At 44.9% G+C, this 23,248-nt stretch overlaps 1 protein-coding gene across 2 annotated transcripts in view; it reads left to right on the plus strand.

Moving 5' to 3' along the window:
* The window catches only part of arhgef4 (Rho guanine nucleotide exchange factor (GEF) 4), a 73,422-nt gene that overhangs the window by 33,293 nt on the left and 16,881 nt on the right, over nucleotides 1-23,248 (plus strand). The window contains exon 5 of one of the 2 annotated variants that reach the window (XM_034109202.2): nucleotides 321-450. In XM_034109202.2, the coding sequence (XP_033965093.1) occupies nucleotides 321-450 (130 nt within the window). Of the gene's footprint in view, nucleotides 1-320; nucleotides 451-2,589; nucleotides 3,237-23,248 lie in introns of those variants that run through there. The other variant, XM_034109209.2, reaches the window with a different exon arrangement.

Genomic DNA, 23,248 nt, shown 5'->3' on the forward strand with positions numbered 1-23,248 from the left:
AAGCAAAGATCCGAACCTTGGAAGTCTTTGTTACACTCCTCTCTTCTCCTGTTTCTGAGTGTCCGTTCCTCCTGGACAGTCTGCTCCTGTCTGACGGCTTTGTATCGTGGATACGAAGCCTCTCGTCACTTTACTATCTGCTTCAGGCATGGCCTCCTACATTTCCACTCTTCTGCACATTCACGCATGCCTTTTCTTGTATTCTTTTCTTCCTTTTCTGCAATTTCTTGATAGTTTTTTTTGACGGGCTCATGTCCGCCTCGCGGGTAAATAAATGTTGATGTCAGTGATTTGAAAATACTCTCCTGTTATTCCCACAGACTGATGCTGGAGAGAGCTTGGGTCCCATTGAGGCTTTCCGTGGGATGCCCCTGAAATCCCACTGCTTCTCTCAGAGCACCCCCATCGGTCTGGACTGCCTCGGCTGGAGAAGACACATCTCCTACTTCTGTAAGTACCCCTCTGACTAAGTCCTCTGCATTTAACACTTCCTCTCCAGACTCACCTTGGGATGGTGAATACACCGGCGGTAGGAACATATGAACCTTGTGACATACTGTATGTGCTGTTCTTAGTGTCATATGGCAGTACAATGTTTTGTAGTTGAGGCACAGAACCGGTGCAGTTCCTTATTCCACCTGCTGGCTGCAGTAAGCTCTCACTGTGACATTTATCAGCTACCATACAGATGCATATAATCAATACTAATATGCCATCAGATTCTCCTTTCTTCATACCCAGAGAGAAGAAAGACAACATCATGTTAGACCATATTACTGGAAATCACGTGACATAAATATTTATGGCAGGGTGTTAAACAACTACTAAATATATCACTTGTAGTTGGATATATCTTGCCAAATGTAACTAGGCAGCAGATCTGAAAGTGAGGTCAGTGGTCGTGCTGCAGATGTCGTCAGTATAATTAGATTAAGCGGACTTATTTCAATTGTCTTCTGAATCATGAGACGAGTGCAGGGTGGGCATGAGAATAAGACCGCACACACAGAGACACTTTAATCTTTCTACGCTGTGCTATGCGTTATCATTGTGAGAGCAGAGCAGAACTAATCTCCACAGTGATATCTCTTTTTTTTCTCATGTAATCCTCTTTTAAGGTGGTTTCATTAGTCTGGAATCTAATACCACCCGTAGGAATGAAGGCTTGATCTACAACAATTCAGATATTCCACTGTTAGGTCAGCGCTGTTAGCCTCGGGTGCATAGCTTTAGATTTCATGTGCAACGCTGGCTTTGGACCGCATAATATATATACTGCGGATAAAGTTGTATTGTAGCGGTTTGACTATAGTTGCTGGGGTGCCAGTCAGGTCAGACCTGACAATTTATAGTTAAGATCAAGTCAAACCCTACAACGGGTACATGTTACCGACGGGAAAAACATACAGCACATGCCCCTCTTAACCAGTACAATATGTCTGTATTTTCAATAGTAAATTAACACCTTTGAACCACAACACATCAACACAATACTATATTCAATAGTTCAAGAACAGTCAGTCCCATGTGAATGAAAAAGTATAATCCATATAGTTCATGAAAAATAGTCCAACAAAAGCAATAATCCACATAGCGTATTAGTTTCAGTTCAGTTCACCAACCGCAGAAAACACATCTTCGTTTAACTTCCCCCCATCCTCCTACACGACACTTTCAGATTATGAGCCCTTTTCAAAATATATATTCTGTTTTTTTGTCATATGCTTGATGTACAAAAACTCAGACATTCCACTGTGAGGTCAGCACTGTTAGCCTCGGGTGCATAGCTTTAGGTTTAGCCCATCATTGAGCTTATTGGGGATCATGCAGAATATACTGTCAACGGTATTTCTTTACAAGAAAGTAGGTCCAGGTTCTGTGCATTTTCCAAACTAACAGAGTTTATACAACTTGATTAAACCTCCCGTGTATTGGGATGGAGACAGATATTCTTGATAAGCATAATGAAAATAAAATGCCAATATTTAATTGTACCGCCTCTTGAAGCTGATAGAAGGCTAATATACTTAGTTGTTGTTGGTGAAGCCTCTGAGTGTGTCACAACATTTGCTTCAAATGGCTGGTGTCATGTATCTGTTTAATCATCATTATATATATGATCCTGTAAGTTCAGCATGTTAAACAGCATTTACATCATACCTGTATTAATATATTCGTCAATCAAGTGCTAGAGCCAATATGGAGGAAAATAACCAGAAACATAATCTGAAAATCTGCTCTGTAACTCACTGTAGAATTGAAAACCAATAGAGACTGTGTGTGTGTGTGTGTGTGTGTGTGTGTGTGTGTGTGTGTGTGTGTGTGTGTGTGTGTGTGTGTGTGTGTGTGTGTGTGTGTGTGTGTGTGTGTGTGTGTGTGTGTGTGTGTGTGTGTGTGTGTGTGTGTGTGTGTGTGTGTGTGTGTGTGTGTGTGTGTGTGTGTGTGTGTGTGTGTGTGTGTGTGTGTGTGTGTGTGTGTGTGTGTGTGTGTGTGTGTGTGTGTGTGTGTGTGTGTGTGTGTGTGTTTGTTGTTGTGTGTTCGGGAGGGTGGAGGAAAGGGGGGAGGAGTGAGCGAGGGAGAGGGCTGGCTGTTTTCATCTCCACCTTAGTGGATACTGCACCATTAGTGAGCCGTTTACGCTGCAGGAACCCCCCTGAAGGACCCCCACTGATGTCAGCCTGGAGAGAGAGAGCGAGAGAGAGAGAGGCTGTCGTTGCATGAGAGCGATCCAGAGCAGAGAGGTGGAGGAGAGCAGAGCTGCTACAGCCGGCTGTGAATGGGAGGAGGAGGAAGCAGCAAGTTGACAGCTGAAGCTTACCTCAGCGTATAGTGCCGCAGATATCCTCCGCCTCCTCTTCCTCCTCTGCGCTCTCGCCCTGGGGATAAACCACCTGCTCAGCCTGTCTTGCCTCTCCTTCATTTCCACTTACTTCTTCACTGCCCACTGCCGTCCCCCCTCTTGCTGTCGTCCACCCTGATCGGGATGCGGACCCAGCAGGGCTCTGGAGGGGGCGTGCCCCTGCCCGGGGGCAGCTGTGGCAGCAGCGGCAGCTTGGGGCTGTCTCCGTGCTCCGACTCGGACGGAGGGAGCCCCACAGCCGGGGTGGTGGACAGCATGTTGGACGCAGGGCTCGGGGTGGGTGGATGTATGGGTGGACGCGGAGGTACCTTGGGTGGAACTCTGAGGGGGGTCCTGTCTCGCTATTGGAGCTTGGAGAGTCTGCACTCCACCACGGGTAAGTGCCTGATGCAGACCCCTCTGGAAATCCCTCAATTCCTCTGTGATCAAATATAAAGTCTCTTTTTTCATACACATGATGAGACCACACATGCTCACAAGCCGACTGGCACACTGCCATGGGGAGAGTGTGTTATTCAAGGTTGGACTGGCTGTACCCTGTGTGTTTGTGTGAGCGGCATGCCAGCCGTTGAGCTGACACTCTGTCTGCGAGGGGCTGTGTTGACGTGTTTGGGTGGGCCTTGGCTTTCTAGAAATGCAGAGAGAGCCAGAAAACACCATCAGTCTTATGGTCTTGCTGACTGTATTTCTCTGCTAAACACACAGGTCATAGATTGTGTGTGCACTCGCGGTGGCCTTCAGATTGAACATGCAATCTGATGTTCCACCATCATCTCTCTTGGGCTTAGGTGTCATTATACGCTTTTCCAAAATCAGTGCTTAGAAAACCTTGTTTCGCATAATTTGACTGTTGTTTTTTGCACATGGCAGGAGAAACCATCAATGGTGATCGCATGGCCAGTGTTTGTACACATGTGTTGCTGTCCAGGCAGTGGGGATTACACTTCTTCTATGTGCTTCTAGAAAGATGCAATGTAGGAAATGTCATATTGTAAGATTTGGAATATTGCAATTTTTGGTTGTGGTTTTAGTGTCGAACACTAGCTGCAGGCGTGTTAGTGTTGTAATGTCTTGTAACAAAGTACATGTCCTTGTCTCAAGCCCTCTTCTGTATACACATCTCACATGCAAACGGGGCTTTCGCTCACCGCCTGCCTAGATTTCTGTTGTTGTCATGGAACTGCATTTACCGTAGCTCTGCTGAAGAAGGACCAAACACTAAAAAAAAAAAGCAGAGAAATCAGGAGCGGCACGGTCTGCCTCTTTAAAATGTCATCACATTAGCTTTATTGCGTAGGGTTAGAAAAAACCAGGTGGTTTTAATTGTAAATGAAGTGTATACATTGCAGAAGGGGGAGGGTTAAGATGTACAGTCGAGTGGGAGGAGGGTCAGATACAACCCTGAATATTTCCATTGGAATATGAGCAAGTGTTTCTCTGCTCAGTGGGAGGCGGAAAACTAGCATATGTGCTGCATGCTGTGGAGGAAATAAATAACACAAACGTGGGTTACTACAGTACGTGTAAAGAAATATGTGTGCACGATGTAGTCGTGTATATAAAAGCATGTGTCCTTGACCGAAGGCTGTTTCTTTGTATCTTTGTTTCTCTGTGCACAATCTCACTCTCTCCCATTCACACCTCGAAACACACACACAGAGAAACCTTTATCTAACTGCCAATGCTAGTGTCTTCCTCTATCATGATGTGTCCTTAAACCTTACTGAATAGGTTAAGATTATGCTTTAAGAAAAGTAACAACATGTGATCCGAACATGTCTAAAGGAAAGTGTCTGTTCTCGTTCCAAATGACTCGAAGTAGGGAAAAGGTGTGGGGCGCTTTTCAAATGGCGCTCGATGATCTGGTTGATGCAGACTGAAGCCCTGAGGTGTTGTAATTTCATAAAACTTTACTCAGAGAGGGGGTGGAACAGATTCAATACTGCCAAATGATGACGGCTTGCCATTAGGGGCATTCGATAAGAAAACTACAGTGAGAAACACTGACAAACGATATTTTGTTGTTTAGGTACATTGGGACCAACAAGTCTTCAAAACTAAAGCGCTGTTTTGCGTTTGCCCTTGACGGATAGGAGAGAAAGTGAAGGGCTGGAGGACCTTTTTTTTCTTTAAGAAGGGTGCAGGTGAAAAGTCCCTCCGTTTAGTGCTGGCAATGTGACAGGAAGACATCTGTCTCCTGCATACAGGGAGACACACACACACACACACACACACACACACACACACACACACACACACACACACACACACACACACACACACACACACACACACACATACTTTGCAGGTTCGTCAATGTCTTCCACAGCAAACTGGGGAAACTATTTCTTATTAATGGAGCAGGCTTTGTGCAGGGGGGTGTCATGGTAGCGAAGGGACAAACACAGACTGTTGACACTACAGTGTCTGGGCAGGGGTTTACACGAGCATGTGGCGATATAGCGTGAGAAGATATACATCATGAACTTAGAATCTGTTGCTTGAGCCCTTGTTAGGATTTTCTCCTTTTTAAATGTGCCGTCATATACAGTAGCAGGATGTGGCTCAGCTATGGTGCACACCGTCCCCTAAAGAGCTGCCATCACTTGTGTAACTTCCTCTTTTGACAATACAATTTGTCAAAACTAATAGGTGTTCATAATTGCCTTTTCCAGTTGCTTGGCCCCCGGTTCTACGGTTTTCATCGATTGGCTTTGGACAACTTCATGCTTTTGTGCTTTCTTAAGTCTTGAGCACTCGCACTTAAAAATGTAAAGTCAAATGGACCAATGGACATATTTTATTTTGTGTATGATGCTGCCACAGAGGTCATGTGTGTGTATACATGTCTGGGATTGGCTCATTCTTACGGAGGGTCTGTAAATTAAAGTAAGGCCAGCTGGCAACTGGGAAGCACACTGTGCTGCCCAAATACACACACACACACACACACACACACACACACACACACACACACACACACACACACACACACACACACACACACACACACACACACACACACACACACACACACACACACACACACACACACACACACACCACACACACACACACACACACACACACCATGTATACATCACTTCAGGGGACATTACATTTACTTACATGCATGTCCTGGATACTTATCCTAACCTTAACCAAGTCTTCACCCTAAAATTAATGATTCCCCACACGTGACTGTGTAAACAGATTTAGGTCCCCACAAGTATAGTAATGCTAGGCCACACACACACACACACACACACGCACACGCACACGCACACGCACACACACACACAGGCAAATGTCCTGTTCTGTGGGGCAGGAAACAGTGCGGGAGGAGGGGGGGATGTCTGAAAGCATCCATCACAAAAAACGAGAGGCACGGGGCTCTCTGGGAAATAGGTCGCTGTGGAACATCCATTCGCCCCGAGGCTTCTTCGTGTTCTACCTCCAACTAAGTTACTTAGTTGAGACGGGCAGCTGGAAAAAAGAGCAGGACTACTGCAATTATTTTCTTAGTACTATCTATTATTTGTAACTACATTGTCAACTAATGCATCACTTCAGCTCTGCAATGTGCATCGAAAGTGCATTAGCAAACCATAAGCGTAGATTCAAGGTAGTGTGTGTGTGTGTGTCTGGGCACATCATTGAACAATGGATTCTGAACTATATGACATGCATCACACAGCGAACCACCCTAAAGACCATTGAGAATCCATATTGCACAACATGTTCTGTCCATTGTCTGACAATATTCAATATACTGTAGTCGAACTCGTCAAAGCACAAGTGCCATCTAAAGAGCCGGGAGCAATTATCTCTGCTTAATGGCGTTGTTGTCTCCAAACGGCCCATTACGTGGTGTCGGAGCGGCGTGCTGCGTTCCATAAAAGAGAGACAGCTGTAGTGGGGCGCATGATGTCATGCAGCAACTGAAGAGAGAGGTTTTCCCACAAAATCAATATTCATCAGTGTTTTTCCACCGAATGACGATTGATTAAACAGTCAAACTGAAATGTTGGTGCTTATTTTTGAATTCTCGCATAATGTCCATGATTTATGATGAATAATAGCATTTAGTGTTTATGTTGGGACGCAAGTTAATTAACTGACACCTGTGCTTGGTGGAGCCTACAGTATGTGTGTCCTTTCAGTTATCATTGTTTAATGTTGTGAGCCTTATAATTGTAGGACATATTGAAGTCAGTGCTTTGTGTTAAATATGTGTAATAATTAGCAAGGCTTGGTTTGCCCAATACTCTGGTTTTTGAATAATTACCGACACAACTTACAACACAATTAATTTCATAGTTAAATTCAATAAATAAATACTTTATTTCATGTAATATTATAATCGTTAAATATGGCATGATTGAATACAGTTTGTTTTATATGTTAAACCAATATGCGTAAGTGTTTCCTGTGCCTAGGAACTAATGTTTGTTCATGTACTGGTACTGCGTGTTTTGTGGATGCACTGGACAACTGAACGTGGGTTGACGTCTTTATTTGAAGCTCTGCTGAAGTCTGTGACAAAGTTATAATTTGACAAGGATATACGGAAAAGGAACTGCAAGGCAAGGCAAGGCAAGTTTATTTATATAGCACCGAGTACTTTAAGATGAATCTCCTTTCACGACAAGCGGCCAACGAGGCATTTGTTTTATGTTTTCATATGTCCTATTTTCATTCATATATGTGTAGCACAATATGCTAACATGTTTACGTGTTATTCGTTGTTGTAGTTTTCTCACGGCGTAACTGAAGAGGGGGGGCGACAAGAGGAAAACCCGACCCGTGTCTGTGTCGTGAAGAGGGCGACAATTAGCGTCTCTTGCACTTTGTGTTTAATGAGTAATATCTCAAATAAGCATTTTTAGATGAAAAAGGTTAAATGGTGACTGCTATAAACATTATACCATGTCAACATTGTCATTGTGAGCGTTAAGTGGGGTGTGGCAGAAAACTCTTTAGTCACTTCATTTTGACCAACTTTTCATGGCCTTTGATCCTCCTCGGTGTGAGGCACATATACAGAATGAATGCAGCATTCAAACTTGATTTATCATACATGAAGTAGTCAACAGCCTCCCTGTTGCTAGCTTGGCAGCGGCTGTACTACACAGCAAGCTACAATTATTTCTCTTTGTTGGAGAAGAGGAAGAAAAGAGTGCTTCGCGTCCTCGGCTCGCTCATTGGCAGGCGGACAGCGAGAAGTCTCTCCCTTTAAATAGATTTCCTTCTGACGGCCCGGGCTGAGAAGAACTGAGGCTGAAACGCTCTTGTTCTTTCTGCGACTCCCTTCATCCCGTCCATCGCACTCGCTCTGCCCATCACCGAAGGGCAGGTTTGGCACGAGCGCGCCGGTACAGCTGCCCACACGCTGGATGCTCACACTGCTGATTGACAGGCAGGCAGAGACAGGATCATGGGTGTTCGGGAGGAAGGAGGGAGACGAGTCCACAAGCATCTATAGCTGCCATCACTTCAGATCAGATGGTGCTCTCGTACAGCCACGCCTGAGTCAAAGCAGAAAGAAAAGCTAATACAAACATTCACTAGCGTTGTTTGTAAGAAATAGTACACACTTTTCTATATTCCTGTGCAACTGAATGAACCGAGTAACATCTCCCCATGTGCTACGACACCACGAGGTGTAAGAGCGGAGTTTACACCTCGTAATTGGTGTTCGAGAGGCTTCTAACACGGAGAATAGACCTCGACTCTTGAGTCAAACACACACTGACTAACAAAGAGACATGGATGAGTCCTGCATATTTGACTTGGTCTCTATTGTTACGTTCTCTGTAATTATCCAGGGATATTTCACCGGAATTACATTAAAAAGTTGTATTATATGATAAAAAGATTGTTTGAGTGTCATGTGTCCAATCTGAGATATCTCCCTTTACCCCAATACATCAATGGAATTCAGTTTGTGTTGCTAAAAACATTACATGTTTTTATTGGAACTATCTCTCTGCTATAACATCTGTCTTTGAGGTCTGTTGTATCTCAAAACCAATGCAAACCAAGCTCGAGAGGTAATACGCATTTAATGTATTCAAAGAGCTAACAGATAATCAATGTTAGACAACTTTAGAAGTGGTTGTGGTTTGGCAGGGTGCTAAAGTATACATGACACTACACGAGCAACCCGGTTGCTTCCATAAATATCTCAACATACACATGCTGTGGTGTAGGCTGCGTTGCCTCTGGCGATGTAATGCTTCTGCATGTCTTAGTGAAGCACATGTCCAGGGGGAGAATACCCTCTTAGTGTACTCCACGGTAAACCCTCCTCCCCGGTGCTTCCTTGTACATTATGTAATGTCTTTTCTGAGTGATCTGCATTTGTCTCTGCATAAAGGAAACTGGCTTCTCCATTCTGACAGGTGATTTGTCCAATTTGAGTGTCTCAGCTAATTCTTGTTTCACTGTGGCATTCGCTCCATTCCCAAGAGCTATCGCGGCCCGTCCACGCGGCGGCGTGCGTTGAAGCTTCAGCGCTTCTGCCCATTCACTTTGAATGGGGTGACGTCACGCTTTGCCGAACCGCATTGTGGTTCCGTTGCTTCGCTTTGCTCGCGTTGCTTCAAATGTTGAGCAATGTTCAACTTTTGAAGCTTCGGCGGAAGCGTCAGCCAATCAGATCACACGCGTGCTTGTGTGTCCGGGGCGGGAGATTCATGTGATTGGTTGTTGGTCGAGTTTCAGACATGCTCACCGGCAAGCTTCAACGCACGCCGCCGTGTGGACGCCGTCAGGAACGTTTTCACTTCTTCCATTGCCTTAATTGTCGACCCCGTCAAAAGTCAACACCTTGTTGATTGTCAGTAACTTATTTCGGCTCCCATTGCCTTCTCCCTCCTTTAATATTGCAAAGACACAGTTCTATCTTCAGGTACATCTTTTGAGTGTGTCTCTTTATGCAGATTCCATCTATCAAAAGTCTCTTTCCGTTTGTTTTCTCGTCCTTAGTCGCCCTCCAGACCCTGCTTCAGTTACAGTAGTATTGATGGAACATGAACTCTGGTGTATTGCTGGTCCTGGGTCAGCTGCAGTGGCTGACTTCTCAAGAAATACAGATAAATGTCAGTATCGCTATCATGTATTCCTAAGTGCTCCCTTTCTGCCAGCCACAAGGGCAGCTAAGGTGAAATTCTTTCTCAAGTTTTCAGTAACATGCTCTTCCTGTCTGCACATTCTGTGTTGCCTCCTCTGCGAACCCTTCTGATAGGCTTGTCTTATCATAGCTGCTCAGGCCTACCACCCTGGGTTTGAGTTGTCTTCCCAAGCTGTGTGTGCAAAGGCTTTCGATCCTTGTCAGACACTTTTTTGTTTACAATAGAAGAATCTTCTGGAAATGACGGCCTTGTTTGTACAAAGTGTCGTCTGACCACATCTAAATGCAACACAAGTGAGGTTTAAAGCCCTCTGTTAGCTGAGATACAATCAGTCTTACAAATGGTTACTGTCTGGAAACGTCAGGCAGTCTCTCCACATACGCATTGGGTGAGGAATGCAAACAAAGAGCTGGAGAGAGAATCTGCAAGTCTGCCTTATAAAGCGACTGATTCAGCCCTTCAGTTCATGTTGGGTCGCTTTGCAAATGCTTTAGTGTTCGAAGCTTGCCCTCTTGCAGTTCGCCCCGTCTATATGGAGCACAGCTTTTTCTTAATATGTATGTATTGTTTGGCCACGTTCGGCTGATCCCTCTCAAACATGTTATCACTCTCAAGCCGCCTTGGAGAGTGCTGGGTCCTAAAGATAAGACCTCGGTCCTGTCAGACTCCAGAACTCACACTTCGAGGTGCTGCAACCTGAGCCCGGAGTCACCGACGTTTCCACGGAGACTGTTGTTTGTGCTTCAACACTGAGAAGCCATTCGTTTTAAGACTCAAAGTAGCACGGTCATGGTCAGTTAACCCTCCATCAGCAAAACAAGTTATAAAATCTATTATCTATGTCCTTCATGAGTTTCTAATGTGCTGCTTCAGTTCCTTATTGGTTCGGTAATGTCATAATAAAGCTGTTATGGCTAATATGGAGTTTTTCTCCGCCTTAAGTCTTTCACTTTCGCAGCCCAGAAGGAGCCATCGATGTTGGAGATTCCTGAAGAGAGCTCTCGTCTACCGTACCTTCCTCCTCTTGTCCTTTATTCGCCCATCCCCCCTCTCTCACTCCTCATCTCCATCCCTGCCTCCCCCATTCCTCTGATAATAATGCAGGCGAAGGTGTGAGGCGGCGGCAGGAGGAGGAGGAGAGATATCAAGGTTCATACAGTCGTGTGTGTCAGCTTCCATTCAGTGTGTGTGTGTGTGTGTCCTTGTACAGTGTATAGCTTTCATATACTTGCCATGTACGGCACAGAGCCAGAGGAGGAACAAATCCCGGCACTTCTCTGCACTCTAAACCTCCCCCTCCTCGGTCTATCGTCCCCACTCTTTCTTCCACTCTGTCATTTTCTCTTCACTTCTCTTGTTCAGAGCCTTGAAGTCCTCATCAGAGAAGATCAGCTGGGAGCCCACGGTCCTCTGTGTGTAGCGTCACCATAGCAGGCTGTAAACTGGGGAGGATGGGCGCCTTCAAGAAATCTATATTTATGTATATGACACTTAATAATAAGACATAATTGACATATGTCCCCCAAATGTAATAATTATTTGTTGAAAAGTTACTGAGCCCCTGCTGTACATTCAAGTAAAGTACGTCTGGGATTATTTCCATGCATGGGCACTTATCCATCTTCTGGTAAATATTGCCATCATTCTCTTTTGCTGAAAGTGTGCAAAAGTCCGATTTGAAACGCATCTCCCAGCTACAGGAGCAGATTGCATATTTCTTAAACAATACTAATTTGTATTTTTTTTACATAATATTGATCTTATAGCAAACAGGGAAATAATGTGTAAAGTGAGCGAATTCTCTTGCTGATTCTTGTGTTGACAAAATGGATCCGAATGTAATATTTCCAACGCACAGATCTATAGGTTGATGGCAGTCAGCGTTAGAGAATGTCGTTGGGTCTCTAAACACTATTGACCATTTGCCTTTTATGCATCATTATCTAACTCCATCCTCTTGTCTTAAGTTCATAATCGGAGGAAGTCGTGTGACATATTCTCATCAGTTATGAAGATATTTGCTGGATACAATGGTACCTCAGACATATATATAGCAGCTAAACTGCCACCGGACCTCTAGCTGATTTTGAGGTTGCTTGTAATGAAGCTGCTGTTACATAAGGAAGCGAAGTGCATATATAAGCCATGAAGAGATCATCCTCTGTTTGGAAGGCTGATCTGCTTCAGGAGATAATGCTTTAATTACTCTCCTCTGGCCAGTTAATCCCACACACACACACACACACACACACACACACACACACACACACACACACACACACACACACACACACACACACACACACACACACACACACACACACACACACACACACACACACACACACACACACACACACACACACACACACACACACACACACACACACACACACAATTAAAGATGACCATGAATGAAATCCGCTCCACCCCGATAACCTGCGGTGTTGCCGCCAGGTCCTAAACTCCATCCCGCCCCGCTCATCTGTGTCATCATCCTCTCTCATAGTGCCAGCACACACACACACACACACACACACACACACACACACACACACACACACACACACACACACACACACACACACACACACACACACACACAGTAATCCTCACATGACACACACAGTTTTACCTCCGTGCTTCCAACCTCACCCATTTGCCCTTAGTCACTGTGTTTTGGAACAACGTAGCTGTTTTGGAACCCTGTTCACCATTTACTGATTTCATTCACACTGTATACGGAGCAGGTTAATACTAATGCACCGGGCAGCAGATCAGATCCACGCTGGGTTCTCCCCCCCCTCTCCTCCCTCTCTCCCCCCTCTCTTCCCGGCACAGTCACACCGCTCTCGGTGGCACTTGGTCTGGCTCGGAGGTCAGGGTCCGTTGCACTTAATCCAGTCCTCGGCTTCTTTCTCCGATGTCGACGAGTGTCTCTCTGGGCCATACGTGCTCCAAAAGCTCCGAAGCATCAAAGGGAAAAAGACGTAAAAATAGTAATAGTGTAGTTAAGTTCATGAGAGTTCATCAAATAATATGAACACATCTGAACTCCCTCCATTGTCAAAATCAAAGCTGCATCTTTTCCAAACCGGTATCAGTACCACTCCGATCGTGCTGTGATTTACAAAATGGCAGCTCTAAGGAAGGGCTATTCATGGCTGCTTATGGAATGTTACATTGCATACATTAGCAAAGTGACTTGGTCTTTGCATCTCCGTTCAGAATCTTAGGGTTGAATAGCAGCCTGGATGTACATTTTTCCGGCCTACCGTTGTTGAAAGAAGAGCAGCTAATCTTGGCAACGAGGGAATGTCGTCTCCCCGCTGGTTGGATGTTTCGGGGCCCTCGGGGTAGGGGACGGTCAAAGGGTCATCCCAAAGCGCCGTTTCCCACCACTCATCTGCCCCACTCTGAATTTCTCATGGTTGACATGTCGGTGGGGTCTCTCCCACTTGTGGGGGACAACTTGTCCCTCGGTTTCTATTTATACAATCAAAAACAACACAACAGGGAATGTTTCCTCTCCACCGGAACACATCCTCGCTGGGTGTGATTTGTACTGTGTGAATGTGTGTATCGTGAAGATCAGATATTAAGGAAACGAATCACATGAAGCAATCGTCTAATATAGTGTGTGTGTGTGTGTGTGTGTGTGTGTGTGTGTGTGTGTGTGTGTGTGTGTGTGTGTGTGTGTGTGTGTGTGTGTGTGTGTGTGTGTGTGTGTGTGTGTGTGTGTGTGTGTGTGTGTGTGTGTGTGTGTGTGTGTGTGTGTGTGTGTGTGTGTGTGTGTGTGTGTGTGTGTGTGTGTGTGTGTGTGTGTGTGTGTGTGTGTGTGTGTGTGTGTGTGTGTGTGTGTGTGTGTGTGTGTGTGTGTGTGTGTGTGTGTGTGTGTGTGTGTGTGTGTGTGTGTGTGTGTGTGTGTGTGTGTGTGTGTGTGTGTGTGTGTGTGTGTGTGATCATGTTAGGAATGCATTGAGATCGAGACCTGGAAGTCCTCACTCGTCAGCCTTATCCTAAAGCTGGAATTCCTGCCTTTTCTCCTTAAGGAATGATTACCAGACGCCGCTGTATGTTTGATGTTTGAATGGGATCAGTGGACTGAATGCGCACAGAAGAATTTGTGAGTTGATAAACCTGATCGGAAAAAAGCATATTACCTCCCCTAGATGAATTTAGCTTGGTGACAACAACCCAACACTGAATTAGAACTCGTATGAAAATAGGAAGCAGGGTATTCCTCTCGACGGGAAATGCAGCTCTGACGTTAAGTCAAACAACTGTCTGTGTTGTGTAATGTTCGGTAGATGAATATCCTTGTGTTAGAACTGTTTAGCTAAGACCAGCGTCAGCCTTTCCAACTACTACAAAAACAAGCTTTAAAGTTTAACCAAATGTTTTAAAAACATCTCTTCATAATGGTGGTTATTCTGACTGTAGCAGATTCTGATAACCAAGATTAATAAGCCGTTACCGTGTACATCTGAAAAGAGATGTCCCTTCTTCATTAAGACATCAAGTGTTATGTTTGACATCACAAAGGAATTCACTTTTTTTAAGACGCCTCCCTGTTTTCTGATGTGCATCTGGTTTACAATCTACAGCGTCATGTAGCTTACAACTATTGCACATTATGTAGGAAGAAGTATGAAGTAATACAAAACATTAGTAGTCCAGGAAGTGCCCTGTGAAAATGACTTTATTTGTATATTGTCGTGTAGGTGTTGATTCACGTGAATAGTCATTTCCCAGGATGTTTTGTGGCTTTTATATCAAACATTTCCTTATATATTTACTTAATCCAGTCACTGGTTCATTCCAAACAAGTTAGCTAATTACAAAGGAGAACTTAAAGTACTTTACAATGTATCTCAGTGCAACACAAGCTGGCTGGTGAGGGGGTTTGGAGGAAGCATTTCAGGGTGGAGAAGCCATCTGGAGGTGGAGTGAACAATGCCATCAGTATGCAGTGGATCCAGAGGGATGCTTCCAGGACGAGGAGCTGTCCCTCTGTCTGCCGCCATGTACGGGCATCAGCTCTTTAACAGAGGAAATGAGGGATTGAGGAAACAAGGGAGCATGACAGGAGAGGAATTCAGGCATGACTGACAGATGGTCATGAAGCTGTCGGAGCGCTGGGAGTTCCTACAGTAGTTTACAGAATAACAGTTATCACTTCTTAAAACAATGTATGTCTTGACCTACTGCTAAAGTGGTGTGCTCACTGTCCAGCTTGACTTCCTCTGATGCATCCTAGCTCTCTGATTTACCTTTGAGCCTATAGACTGGCGTTGTATCCGCCCCTTGTTTGATGTGTGTCGCTAAGTCTGAGTCCATCAGAAATCAGAAGCAGGCTCTAATGAGGCACAAAAGCTTTTTCGCCGCTTGAGTTATTTGTCATTCTGTTTGTTCTCGGCATCAGATTGAGGCCATCTCTCCGTCTTCACATTACCACGCAGATTTCCTTTATAATATTATATTGTCAGCATTTCCATGGCGTGCCTGCTGCGTCAGAGCCCTCTTCTACAAAGCCCCCCCCCTAAACCCTGCGGGACATGCTGAATGGTTTTATCCATCTTTTTTCAAATGTTCAATCATAATCTGACCCTTGCAGCTGGGTTTGTCCATCTTCGTCGCTCAGGGAAGCAACCAGAGGGTACCCGGAGTTTGTTTTGACATCAGTATCAGTCAGGAGGGGAATAGAACAATCTAGAAGCTTGTTCTTTAATTGGAATGATTAAAGGGGCCCTATTACGCTCATGCTCAGGTGTATATCAGTATGTGGTGTCTCGACATGTCTCCATGCTTTAATGTTCCAAAAGCTCTTTATTTCTCTGATACTGCCTGTGCTGCAGCACCTCCGTTCACCCTCTGTCTGAAACCATGCAGAGCCCAGTCTGCTCTGATTGGCTGGCTGGCTGGCCGGCTCTGTTGTGATTGGTCAACCGCTTAAAGATGTCCCACGCCATAGCCTTACGGAGCGTCCACACTACAGCTTCAAAAATAGCTTGGAGCTGGGCGTGTCTGGAGCTTGGGGATTTTATTCAAGCAACACGACCAACAACCAATCACATGAATCTCCCGCCCCCGACATACAAAGCAAAAAACCCCGGGGATTTTATGGGAGCAATATATATATAAACTCCCCAAACAGGCGAAAACCTACCAGTTTCCCCCACTGTCTCTGCCACCTCCCTCCATGCCTGGTTCCTCCGGTTTGTATCCCGGTAGGTGAAGAGGGTCTGGTCATACAAAACCGGGCTACGGCGATAGTTAGTTTCTCCTCCGACTTTTTTTGAAATATAGAAATGAACGGCGGGATATCTCTCCCAGCTTAGACGCGGTTTGATTGGCTACGGCTTCAGCTGTCAGATTTTGGGAAACGGGATTTGATTGGCTGGCGCTGGCTACTCCGGCGTCTCCGGCGTCAGAAGTTGAACATTGTTCAACTTCTGACGCCGGAGACGGCGGAGACGGACCGCTCTGCTACCCACAATTCAGTTCGGCGAAAAAGCGAGGCTACGTGACGTCACCCCATTGAAAGTGAATGGGCAGATTGGAGTTTTCGACGCTGTAGTGTGGACGGGCCGTTACACATACGATGTGTTGGAGCGCTAGCCAATAGAAGCACAAGTGTTACAGAGTGAAAGGGAACACCCCACAAAGCAAGATAGGGCCCTCTTTATTAATCCAAGCAGATGTATACAGTGGTGAGTGCATGTATGATCTATGTTCAGCGTGCACTGTAGAGTTGTGTGATGCAGCGGCCTCAGACAGATGTCCCTGCAGGACAATAACATCCATCTCAGCTCATCTCAAACGGCTTCCTCGTGTTGTGAGTGACTGCTGGGCGTTAACCTCTGCGCGGTCCTTCCTCTACCGAGTGCTTCCACGTACGCGTGTGGGTCGTTAGTTTACCTTGCTGTCGCGACACCATTAGAGTCACACGTGTCACGGTGTGGATGGGACTTAAAGTGGGGAGGAGTGTCAGGATGGCGTTTTAAGTGTCTGATAGGTTGTTTCCTTACGCTTTTAGGGATGAACCCTTATTATTAAAGGCAGTTCTGTTTTTATCGTTATCTTTCCTCATCATTCAGAAACTGCCATTCTGTGCCACAATATGTCTGATTTGTGTTTGTATAAGAGGTTGAGAGGCTATTACATCACGTTGTGAGGTCTGGATGCCTTCCTCAGGCTGCACTGTGTTTAGACTGTCTGCAGAGAGGACACAGAACCGTCCTCCATTATGTGACTCGCTTTTATCTGCACCACAAATGAACGGCACTTACTATTCTGCAGAACATGGACCTTTAGGGAACGACTAGAAATTCTGCTTCCCTTTTTATTTACGTTATCACAAACACCAGAACATTATTTTCTGTTTTCCCTTCGTAATTGCATTAAGCATTTAGCACTGAGAGGATGCTTTGCTTTGCTCCAGTGGCACCTTGATACCTGTCACCACAGCAGTGTGTTTCTCTCCTCACGCTTGCCTCTGTGTCCCCCCCCCCCCCAGGCCTGGCTGGCTGAATTCTTTCCAAACACAAATACCTCCTTGAATTTCAATCAGAACCGCTGGGATGCATTCAGTCAGCTTTCTGCACTGCACCATATGGTTGCAGAGCTGCAGCTATAGCAACTTCACATTGTTCCCACTAAGGAGGCAAACCCAAACATGAGTGGTGTGTGTGTATCCCTGTTCTTTGTGTGCACACAGATAAGATCCCAGTTGTGTGTGTGTGTGTGTGTGTGTGTGTGTGTGTGTGTGTGTGTGTGTGTGTGTGTGTGTGTGTGTGTGTGTGTGTGTGTGTGTGTGTGTGTGTGTGTGTGTGTGTGTGTGTGGTGTGTGTGTGTGTGTGTGTGTGTGTGTGTGTGTGTGTGTGTGTGTGTGTGTGTGTGTGTGTGTGTGTGTGTGTGTGTGTGTGTGTGTGTGTGTGTGTGTGTGTGTGTGTGTGTGTGTGTGTGTGTGTGTGTGTGTGTGTGTGTGTGTGTGTGTGTGTGTGTGTGTGTGGCTTTATTACGAAAAGTAATTTTGGAGCAGATCAATACACACAGAGGAACTGGGGCCTGTTCTGTTGATCCGCATTGATCCCCTCTCTGTGATGCGACCAGACACAACACACAGCCCGTTTACAGTCCGCCAGACACCTCTCCAAAACACAGGAAATGAGCTATAGCACTCTGCAGGCACCAAGGCTATATCAAACCATTCCTGGAGCAAAAACAACACCCTTAGTGACATGTTCCTGTGCTGGGTTACGTGTTTCAACCGGTCTCCAGTGAGGATTGTTTTTGCGTTACCAAATTGGCACCATTTGCATCGAAACAATGCATCCCTTCTTCTTCTTCAGGGTAACCCACACCCGCAGCATTTCTGGAGTCTTCCGTGACTGCCTTTGATTTCAATCTCAAGCAACAGATACCAATTATATGCATTTCACAATGTTATAATTATACAACAAAAGTGTGGGACTTTGACACTGGAGATGTGTGTTCCTACTTCCTGAGTTGTTTTTCTTTTTATCGTGATTTTGAATGTCTAATCTTAAGCACGGAAAAGAAGCTAATGCTCTAACATTGAGTTTTCTGAATAGATAAAACCATGAAGGTGAATGAAAATCATATGTTTAGGCTCAGAGTATCACATTAACACAATTCCTATTTCCTTCCAGCGATACCCTTTAATATCTCTGTGGTGTTGTGACCATCTGTAGACGTACAGGAGTAGTATCTTGAAAGGAGCAACATGTTAATGTCTGGCCTCATAGACCCTTGTAGCGACTTTGCCAAAAGCCTATAAACAATTTCCTCCGGGGTGAAGCCTGTTACCGTGGCATCGATGGCCTGCGAGGTGTATTTGACCCCTGACCCCAGCCCTTGATGACCTCAATCAGTCGGAGATCAACTGTGTGTGTGTGTGTGTGTGTGTGTGTGTGTGTGTGTGTGTGTGTGTGTGTGTGTGTGTGTGTGTGTGTGTGTGTGTGTGTGTGTGTGTGTGTGTGTGTGTGTGTGTGTGTGTGTGTGTGTGTGTGTGTGTGTGTGTGTGTGTGTGTGTGTGTGTGTGTGTGTGTGTGTGTGTGTGTGTGTGTGTGTGTGTGTGTGTGTGTGTGTGTGTGTGTGTGTGTGTGTGTGTGTGTGTGTGTGTGTGTGTGTGTGTACTAGTGGGGACCTCAATCTGTTTACATAGTCACGTGTGGGGACTGGCTTCCCTTATGGGGACAAATTGGAGGTCCCCATAGGGGGATCATTAATTTTAGGGTGAAGACTTGGTTAGGATTAGGTTAAGGGTAAGGGTTAGGCATGTGTTGGTTAAGGATAAGTCTCCAGTGTGTGTGTGTGTGTGTGTGTGTGTGTGTGTGTGTGTGTGTGGTCATTCAGCATCCCCTACAACTGTAAGGATTCAGGAATGTGCATGAGACGTTGGAAGGTTTCCCAGCAGCAGTGCAGCTCGAGAACTTTCAGGGTTTGGATTTGCAGGATGGCAGTTCTGAAATGATATTTACAAATGATGCCTGGCTTCTTCTAATGGTGTTATGTTGGTGATACTGAAGGATCAGCCGCCACATTTGGGGAGTGATTTCCTCTCCAACGACCTGTGATGTCGTAAGTGGTATTAATAGACACTTTGTATTGGTTCTCTGCTCGGTGTGTTGGTTCTCTGCAGTGAAGGAAAAAATTACTATGGTCTTAAAATACTCCATGATAATTAAAGAGAATGTTACTTAAGCAGATTAACAGAAGTATTATCGATTAGATGTATGTTGTGTATCTGAAATAAAAGTGCAGCAATTGTTTACTTTGTTATAGAATATTATTATATATCTATCAGAGAACGAATGCATGTCAAATCATTTTAATGGTGTAGTTTCCGTATATGGGGAGCGAACTTTTCAAAATACTGTGTATATAAAAAAATAGAGTATCGCATCACATGTGTTTTTATATGGGAAAGTAGCTAGTACATTTGAGTGTCTAATACATGTAGTTGAGCAAAAGTACAATAATTTTCTCCAAAATGTATTAGATAAAAATGTTAATACTCCAGTTAGGTCCAAGTATAAAAGTAAGTAAAATACTTAGCAGAGCAGAAGGCAGTTTCTCAAGCTTTAGAATGTGTCTTCAAGTGTGTTTTATGCGAAGTACATTTGAGTAAGGGTGGCTTTCCTTTAGTTAGCTGTTCAGAAGCTCTCCAAGGTCACCCTGAAGGATCCAGTGAGTGTTGTTCTGTGGGTGCAGATTCTGCTGCAAAGCCCGTCTGTATTTCTTCCCTTCATCTGAACGCAGTTGCTGTAGCGGCTGACTCTCTCTGTACACACATGTCCACACTTAATGAAAATGTGCTGCCTTTCAGCCACCTTATTTCCCAATGCCAGGCGCTGACTTGCTCTGCCGGTTGTCCAGTTTTGCACCGGCACCCTATAGAAGGGCGAGGTGACGAAAAGTAGATTTGTATAATTGGATTTGGTCCACATTGGAACAGGTGGGTTTGAGTGCACAGCGGTGTCCCAGTGGAGAGCCAAACTTCTAACAGACATCTTTTCAAATCCTCTCCCAATCCATTAGCCGAGGCCTGAGATTAAAACCCTGAGGTATCGAAGGAAGTCGCCTTTTACCTCAAAGAGCAACTCTCTTTCTATTTCAAGAGGGAGGTCAGAAGTTCATGTATGAATGTGTGGAGTGCGTGTCTCCCGCTGAGCAGTGGGAAGTGGCAGCTGGGATGCTGGCCGGAGGACGCTTTTGTCACCTTGAAGGAGCGTTTGGCACGGTGCCCCGCGTCACCCGTCACTTCCTCTAACACAGGGGGACGCATGTTGGTGTCACACTGCTGAGGCTCACATGTGACACGTCATCCAGTTTCCTACTGAACTGCTTCCCAAATAAACACTATTTAATATATTTAAAGCAAGCTGTAGTTCATGGTAAAATCAGCTAGGGGTGTTGTGTACACTTTAGTCTTAAAGGGTAATTCTGGATAATCGCAAATTAGGTTTTAAATTCGGTTTTCCCCAGGATTTTTACGGGTTATTACAGCGGAGATAGTGGTGTCAGACATGTCAAGAAAGCAGTCTATTAGGATTAACTCACTCCAGAGTTCTCTTAACTTGTGCGCGGCTTGAATTTAGGTTATTTTGTCAAACTACTATTCCCAATATCAATAACTATGTTTATATATGCCCTTATTTTAGGTCTTGGAATACTTGTTCCATACTTGTCATGAGTAATGGGGCTACTATTCCCCTGTGTTAACATTGATGCATTCGGGCATTATACAACAGCTTGTTTTGTTATGATCAGGCCTCCACACATCCGTTGCCATGCATTATCTTTTAAGGATCTTTTCAAAGCAGTTTAGATAGTGTGCAAAAACCTGACGCATACACTGGAAAAAAGTAGTTTTGACACTTCTTCTCCCAATTTCTTTATTTCATAATAAGCATAACGCATGCATTGGTTGGTCTGTTTTCTGAAAAGATTACCCGGATCTATGATGCAACATTGCCACAGCTGTTTGGCTGCTCCTGTCTGATTCAGCTTCACTGTGTATGGGACAGATGCCAGGATGACTCTACATATGCAGAGTGTGCCAGACACTGCTGATAAGTAACAGTGTTTTGACAACCATCAGCCCACAACCCATGCCTGGTGGAAAGGAAAAAGGCTGAGTAAAGTTCACGATGGAAAGCATTGGGAAGGAGTTCAGTGAGGAAGTAAGACATGATGAGTGATTGATATAAGAAGTGATTCGATGTGTTGCGTAGTGAGCTTTCGAGGTGGTTGTGTTGTACTTGGACCGAGGAAAGATAATTGTATTCTCTTGCTTCAAGTCTTTATGATAAGCTAGACTTACCATTCAACATTGATATCCTTTAAATAAACTACCATGTGTGTGAGGTTTCACAAGGTGATAGTTTCCTTCATTACAACTTGGCTTATTGATGTCTTTTTAAAGAGGACATAGTATGCACTTTTTTAGGTACATATTTGTATTATTGGGACATGTCTCCATGCTTTAATGTTCAAAAAGCTCTTTATTTTTCTCATACTGCCTCTTTTCACCCTCTGTCTGAAACCAGAGCCCTGTCTGCTCTGATTGGTTAGCTGGCCAGCAAAGTTGTGATTGGTCAACCGCTTAGAGATGTCCCGCCCCCCTTATCTCGCACATTGTGTTGAAGCAGTAGCTCATAATGTTTAATAGTACCACTGTGTTACCTAAGAAAACAAATGGAGGCCAAAAGTACTTTGGTCTAAAAGCCTTGGTTGAGGACCGCCAGTATTACGAGGCTGCCAGTCACGTGCCACACTCACGTCTAATGGAAAGGCTACCATTACGCTTGAATTCCTTGCCCGACCACACACACACACACACACACACACACACACACACACACACACACACACACACACACACACACACACACACACACACACACACACACACACACACACACACACACACACACACACACACACACACTCATGGCGGTGAGTATTGAAGGTTTTCTATGCAGGCGAATTTGATTAAGGAATATGGCTGACCCACATCCAGAGGCTCAGGGTGATTAAATGCTACAGTAAAGTCTCAGCTTCCTCGAGTTACACACGAACACACACTAAACCCATTTAAATCATTGTACTGTTCTATGATCTCATCAGCATCCCAGTCAAATCACACACACGTGCGTTTCTCAAGGACAGGCGGAGCAGCCGAGCGCGATGCAAACAGTGAACAGTGCGATGTAGTGCTCCTTCCCGCTGTGAGTGACGCGTGTGAAGCTGCTGCCGCTCAGGAGCTGACACTGATTGCTTTTGTTCTCCCAGGATGACGGAACAGTCTTATTTTGCCACTGCTTCATGTTTATGGGTTTTCTATTCATCAGATTGTTCAGTTGTGCTATCGACATGGCATTGCATGACTGAATAAATCACCATGAGAGAGGTACTATTAAAACAAGCTCACTATAGATAGGAAAGTGACATTTCTAATCTGTCTCGATGGAAGGCAAAAGACAATCTCTGTTTATTTAAATGTATTGGTTTATAGAAGAAGGGAATTTGATGTGATGGGCTAAGGGGCGGGACATCTCTAGGCGGTGTGACCGATCACAACAGAGCCGGCCAGCTAACCAATCAGAGCAGACTGGGCTCTGGTTTCAGACAGAGGGTTAAAAGAGGTGCTGCAGCATGAGAACAATAAAGAGCTTTTTGAACATTAAAGGTGGGGTAGGGAGGTTTGAGAAACCGGCTCGAG

The sequence above is a fragment of the Pseudochaenichthys georgianus genome, chromosome 20, assembly GCF_902827115.2.
Source record: "Pseudochaenichthys georgianus chromosome 20, fPseGeo1.2, whole genome shotgun sequence".
Classification (NCBI taxonomy): Eukaryota; Metazoa; Chordata; class Actinopteri; order Perciformes; family Channichthyidae; genus Pseudochaenichthys; species Pseudochaenichthys georgianus.